At 36.4% G+C, this 7,125-nt stretch overlaps 1 protein-coding gene across 4 annotated transcripts; it reads right to left on the bottom strand.

The window, feature by feature from the left end:
• Window positions 1–2,493: 2,493 nt before the first annotated feature.
• Window positions 2,494–6,155, bottom strand: LOC117241156. Of its 4 annotated transcripts, none has more exons than XM_033507131.1 (5): window positions 6,115–6,155; window positions 4,598–4,873; window positions 3,684–3,799; window positions 3,139–3,227; window positions 2,955–3,035 (listed from the first exon to the last, which is right to left on the bottom strand). In XM_033507131.1, the coding sequence occupies exons 2-5, from the start codon at window positions 4,715–4,717 to the stop codon at window positions 2,971–2,973; spliced, it is 390 nt and encodes a 129-aa protein (XP_033363022.1). In that variant the 5' UTR covers window positions 4,718–4,873; window positions 6,115–6,155; the 3' UTR covers window positions 2,955–2,970. The 4 variants fall into 4 exon arrangements, with proteins under 4 accessions (XP_033363025.1, XP_033363022.1, XP_033363023.1 ...); XM_033507132.1 differs by lacking the exon at window positions 6,115–6,155 and adding an exon at window positions 4,978–5,037; XM_033507134.1 differs by lacking the exons at window positions 2,955–3,035; window positions 6,115–6,155 and adding an exon at window positions 2,494–2,903 and having other exon boundaries at window positions 4,598–4,960.
• Window positions 6,156–7,125: the final 970 nt, after the last annotated feature.

Genomic DNA, 7,125 nt, shown 5'->3' with positions numbered 1-7,125 from the left:
TTAAACTTAAGATTTGATCGATTTAAACAAAGAAATTGATACGTAACATTAGAGATTTAAATTTTTGGTGGCAGCGGTGGGATCCGCTTCACGGAGGATTAAAGTTGGTTTAAACGGTTCGATTCGCTCCACAAAGAATTAAAGTTGTTACGATTATCGATGAAATATATACCTAAGAAATAATGTCGACTAAATTAGAATCGTTGGACAAAGACATGATCTTGATGTTGTCGGAAAAACTTAAAGCATGGGATGCGAATTTTCGCGACATCAGTACAACAATGAATAAATTACAAGACGATGTGCGTTCACTGAAAATAAAAAAAGAAATCAAGACACCCGTATCATCGCCGATAATTTCCTAAGCGACAATACCGATAGAAGTTAATCCCCAACCAATTAAGTTAAAAGATGCAATAGAGACAGTACCAGTGTTCGACGGACATCGACCCTCGGTATTTCGATTTTTAAGAGCATACGAGCGCGCACGAAACATGGTTCCTAGGCATCAAGAATCTCAGTTAGTAAAATTATTAACGAATAAGCTTCGCGGACACGCATTTCTCGCCATAGAAGACACAGAAGTAATAAGTTTAAACGATTTCGGGAATAAATTAAAAGATATGTTCGGTCCGGGAAAAACGGTTAACGAATATAAAGGGAAATTAGCTACAATATTTCAACGACCAGGAGAAGATATTTTGGACTACATAGGACGCGTCAAAGATCTCAGACTGGCGATAATGAACGGGGAAAGGTACGAGTACGGCACCGTATTTCAAGATAGGATAGATCGAGATACGAGGGAAGCTTTCGTTAAGGGGCTTCCAAACGAGGTGTATTTACGAGTAAAGATAGCAGGATACCAATCCTTGGACGATGCGTACCGCCAAGCCGTGAAAGCAACACGAGAACTAAAACAAGTGAACAATAGAATTCGATACCAACATTCGACACCTTCGAATAATTATAACCGAAACAACCGCCAGAACTGGAGATTTGTGCCGCCGTCGCGGAAACATCTAAACAACCCGAGAATAGAAGAAAATGTTAGAAAAGAAACAAGAGCAATAATTTGGGAAGAAAAATGCATAAATAAATACCTCGATAGAGATCTAAATCAAAAGAGAGATGCTGATCATTTCAACCAATCAACTTTTCAATGCAAACACCATTCCGTTGCTGTGATAAGGGATAATGTCACGTTAAATAATAAGAGGACGCACGGTGCCATAGACAGGATCATGAGTGAGAAATTTCCTGAGTTACCAGACAAGATAAATAATATTAGTGCCAAAGAACTTTCAGACGAAGCAGAAACTAGGAAATTGAACGACGAGACGACAGGCAATGCTTATCCACTGCATAATATCACAGAGATATTGGACCCGCTGGGAAGTGCGAATTGCCTCTCCACGTTCGACTTGGCAAAGATACAAAAGCAAGACTCCACGAATTTCGTGAATGTCTCAACCATAATAGGAAAAGAGATAGCGAGTGTATCTCACTCAAAAACTTCTATAAAACCATCAGAAGGAAACTTTATCGAACTCAAAGCCAAATCATTAAATTGCAAGAAAGATCACACTATAGAAAATAAAAATATAGCTATCCCTAAATCCAAAACAGAATCTATAAGCAAAAAGGTTTGTAATAAAAATTCAAAGAATAATTCCAAATCTACCAAAAATATTCCTAAACGTTCCATACAAATAAATAATAATTTAATTATAATAAGCACTTCCAGTAAAACTATTCATCCTGAAAAGGTAGGGAAAAATAAAGGTGTTGTGAATAAAGTAAATAAAGAAGGAAAAAGGGTAACTAAGGAAAAGGATTCTAAACATTTTCAAACTGAAGAAACGCAAGTTCAACGAGCCCAAAGAAATCAAAAGGGAGAAAATAGGGAATCACCAGTTGAAGATATATATAAAAACTTGAATACGCTAGCCACTGGATTATAATTGGATTAAAAATACTTTATTGGTTACTACATCTAATATTTGACGTAGGTAACATAGTAGGTAGTGCTGATCTTATGATTCCCCCAGGAAAATATAGATGGTATCACGCTATACTATATACAAAATATTTGTGGGTTAATATGGCTGCGGCACTTTCAAAAATTTGTATTTTGAATGCTATTAGCAAGCAATTGGATAATTGGATCGATGTCAGTAAACTTGCGTCTTGGCGCAAAATAAAAACTAAAATGAAGGAAAGGAACGAAATTCTCCCCGCACGAATTAGTTTTGGACATCTAGCCAGAGAACCTACTGGTGAAGTAATAATCGAAGAGAACATGGAACCAACATACTCAGAATATCTCGAAGATCTGTTCAATAAAATTTACACCGTACAACGAATGGCAAGAGAAAATTTGATAAAATCCAAACTAAGATCAAAGGAATATTACGATCGACGAATCAACCCTCAAGATTTTAAAATAGGAGATTCGATATATTTACTAAAAGAACCTAGTAAAGGAAAATTCTCCGATCAATATACTAGACCACACGAAGTGCTAGAAATCTTGCAGAACCAAAACGTCAAGATTGAAGCAAAAAAGGGATTCCGCGAACGGTGCACTTAAACAAGTTAAAACTAGCGCATAATCGAAATAAACAATGAATAAAGTGATTTCAGTGGGCAACATAGTGCAGTAGTGTATGTGTAGTGCTGTTCGTCGAATGACACAGATAGCGAAAACATAAAAGAAAAAAAAAGGAAAATTATTATATGTGCTTCAATTATTGTTTAAATATAAAACGTGTTAACTCAATGAATAATTAACTAGTGAAAGTGAAAGTTACCTTGTGAACAAGTGATCAACATACAAGAAAGTGTACGTGCAAGTATAGGTTATGGATCGTTGTTCGTGGTACATAATGTACGACAGCTACCTAAAATAAGTGAATAAATTAGTTTCAATCATCTCAGTGCAAAATACAAGGTTACTAAATGTTATAACTATATTGTGGATAAATCAAAAGGAGGTGTGACACTGTTCGTCGAATAATACAGATAGTGAACACCTAAAAAGAAAAAAAAGAAAATTATCATGTGTACTCCAATCATTGTTTGAATATAAAACGTGTTGATTCAATAAATAATTAAAAGAGTGAAAGTGAAAGTTACCTTGTGAACAAGTAATCATCATACGAGAAGGTTTACGTGCAAAATAGGTTATGGCTCCCTGTTTACGGAACACCATGTACAACAGCCAGCTGAAAAATAAATGAACAAATTAACTTCAATTGCCTTAATGCAAAATACAACAGTACTAAATGTTATAACAATACTGTGGAAACATGGCACTGTTCGTTGAATAACACAGATAGCGGAAACTTGAAAAGAAAAGGTTTATTATGAGTGCTCCAATTACTGTTTGAACGTAAAACGTGTTAGTTCAACGAATAACTAAAAGAGTGAAAGTGCAACCTACCTCGTGAACAATTAATCACTATACAAGGAGGTGTACATGCATGAATTTCGCAGGTTAATAAGAAGAAATAAAATAGCTGATAAAGTATAGAAAGCGGTTAAAAAATAATCAAGATAGATTAATTGAGAGTTAGTAATAAATATAACCGCAGTAAAAGGATATTTTGTTATGCATTAATCTACGTAGTATTGTTATGTTATTTTGTAATGCCCAATAGCGGTCGCACATACGCACATACGATGGAAGGCAGCCGTAGTAGAAGGCAGCCGTAGTAAGTAGCCAAGGCATATCAAAGAATCGGATGATGTTGTGGGAACGATCCAGGTAAGTGACGCAGCATCGAAAGAGCAGAATCTGAAGAATTACAGACAATGTTAATCTAACAAATAAATTTTAATCATTAATAAGGGAACTAATTCATATCATGCATAAAATAATAACAAATAGCAAGTACAAGCAATAATAAATTAATAGGGAAAATAAGAAAAGTCAATAAACACAGAAATAGGTTAGAAATTAATCAAGATAGACTAACTAAATATTAACAACAAGACATGACTGAACTCGGTGCAAAGGAATAAAGTTATGCTACACGAAAATAACTGGTAACACAATACACAAAACATTAACTAAATTAAACAAGACTTACATAAATGCAAGTCACGTATAATCAAAACAATGACTATTGAAATTCGGTAACAATACAATCCATGCTATCACATTAAAGTAGCACACGGTATTGACACAGACAATATCATGAAATACAAAACAATATTACAAAACATTACTAAATAAAATTATAATGATTAACAATTAATTAGCTATTTCAACAACACGTTACTGTTGACATTAAACCAACGCCATACCAAAGAGACACGCGAGCGGCCATGTTAAAAAATTCGTCGCACATACAAATAATAGCCAATGCAATGTAATACAGCATCATAATAGCAATGTTAGGTACTAATAAAAAAAAAACAAACAAAAAAAGAGAGAGATAAGGAAAAAATATATATAATAAATAACAACTAACATAATCATAACATATTATACATATTATATTATATACAGGGATACAGTCTTCGTACAAAGGAACAGGTCCGAACGAAGCTTATAAAAAAAAAAAAATAAAAATAAATAATATATATATACATTAACTATTTTTGTATGTGTGTGCAGAACGGATGGCGAATTCATCAACCATTCTCTGAACGACGGATGGAAGTACATGTAGGTGTTGTCCAGACGTTTCACGAGGAATCCAGAGAGCATTTTGAATCTCTGCAGAAAATTCTCCCATGCATGATCGTTACAATAATCTGACTCATCTCGAAAGAAATTTTTTTAGTCCAAGGAATAGCAATCCGCACCGTAGAACTGTAAGGCACCTGTACGCCACCCACGAAACCAAATACTTTTGCTATCCACCTGTAAACAAACAACATTTATAACTATACATATAATTCTCACTTATATCTACCAATATATATATACACGCATGTTGTAAAGTAGGCGATATTTATAACACTCACTTCCATTGATAATGCAAGTGACTCATAAAAATAAGCCGTCATATTTACCATTACACGCACATATATGTCGGATCGGCATTGGAAATGGGGTTGTGGGCGTCAAATGAATCTTCTCGAGGATTAGCCATTGATACGGTACACACAGGCGTAGTTTATTACAATGATAGAATTATTACAGTCTTAACAATTGATCACGGCGGTTCGGCACTCGCGACACTAGTGACGATGCTCTCGGGCTCAATACCGAATCCGCGGTCAACGGGATGACAACAGAACGTACTCACAAAGTCTAAGTCTGAGAATAATCACTGATCGCGAAGGCGTTACTCTTGGATCGATGAGATCGCGAGCGAGAATGCCTTTCCCGTCCCGATGATGCCACACAGGAAAACTATAACGGGGTGTGTCTAAGGATACGAGATCATCGGATTCGTCGAGAAAAGCCTTCGTTCAGAAAGTATTGCTGCTAATTGGTTAATGTCCATATCGGTGGTTAGAAAAGGATGCTAGCCGCCCTCGAGGGAAAGTTGCTAGTGGGAGACGCCGCTCGTTGAAAAATATGTCTCCCCTATCTTCCCGTTGTTGGGACAAAGACCGTTTGTCTGTTTGAAGGACTTTAGTTAACTAAACCTTAAGATTTATAACGGGCCCTCGGGCTAGCCGAACATGTACTGCGGAGACGCATCGACATCTGGCAATCATCTTACTCGAAGAATAGAGTCTGCACGTGGCGAGCCACGGGACAGAAACCGTTGGAATGTTTACTGTCGCGTGTCGCCACAAATATTTCTTTTAAGGAGAGCTATAGAATTACTCCATACCTTTGTTAGGCAAAGCGTTCATCCCGTGACCGCGGCTACGTTCGGCGACTGACTGTCGCCTCGAGCCCAAGCTCATTATCACAATTCTCGAATAATTACAATCGGGTTGAATAACTACAATTGTTCAATTACAGCTATAGTAGCCTCTAGGTTACAATGTTGCGGGATTATCCAAAATTCCAAAGGCTCCGGTGTTCTTTCATCTCCGACATATATATATATTCAAAGACAAGCTATATTTGTAATATCTATTCCTATTGATAATATATACTTATATATTCATAACAATAAAACAAATCTCATCTATACTACTTACCAATACGTATGCATATATGTATATAATTATAACCCAAGTAGCATTCATAATATTTATTTTCACTGATAACATGTACGTAAAACCTAAAATAAAACAAAGGTTTTAACAACAAGAAAAAAAAAAGAGAAAAAAATACATATAAATATAAAAATTTTCTTTTTCTATATATATATATATATTAATAATAATAAAAGGTTATTCTTATTTCTAATAAACTCGAAAGTAAAATGACAAATGACAACATTATACCATGATATACCGACACAAAGACGCACCACACAGAAGAAACTAATAGAGAACGCTTTAAGCTTGGCAAACTTACCGCCCGACGAATTTGCATACACCATAACCAAAACCCAGGACACATGGCTCTGATTACAGGAGAAGCGGTCCATATAGTCGAATGCATTCCGGTACAAGTAAAGGTACGACATACAACAGAATGCTACTCGGAGCTATCCGTTTGGCAAGGGAATCACACCACAGGAACTCCGCCCGGACGTGCGCCAAACGTGGCGATATTCAGCACCATCGTCGTTGGCCACGAGCGGAATATATACCCAAAAAGACCTCGACGCACTACGGGACCACGTCATGTTCCCGGCAGAAAAATCTGCAGTCTTGAACACATTGGCCAGAGGAGCGACAGGAAAAACAATCGTCCCTGGAACAGTAAACATCCTGGGAATGATGGACGAAAACACATTAACGACAATAGCGAAAAATACCGTATCAAGCTTATGGACTGGTTTCATGGAATTTGGAACTGTCAGTGCAGCAATATTTGGAATACTCGTAATGTTTAAATTAATCAAGACGATAATAGATATAGCCATATACGGATACCAGTTACGTGGAACTTACGGATGTGGAATCGCCCTATTAGGAGCAATATGCGGATCAGTCACCCACCTGCTCCTATACCTCAAAGGAAGACGAAATATCGATGATCAAACATCACAACCTCAAGGGATATCGATAACACCGGTAGTCACGCAACAACCAACGACA

This window comes from Bombus vosnesenskii, unplaced genomic scaffold, assembly GCF_011952255.1.
Source record: "Bombus vosnesenskii isolate JDL3184/JDL3185 unplaced genomic scaffold, Bvos_JDL3184-5_v1.1 scf7180000015321, whole genome shotgun sequence".
Taxonomy (NCBI): domain Eukaryota; kingdom Metazoa; phylum Arthropoda; class Insecta; order Hymenoptera; family Apidae; genus Bombus; species Bombus vosnesenskii.
The sequence above is the reverse complement of the archived record's forward strand: the minus strand, read 5'-3'. Positions and strand labels throughout refer to the sequence as shown.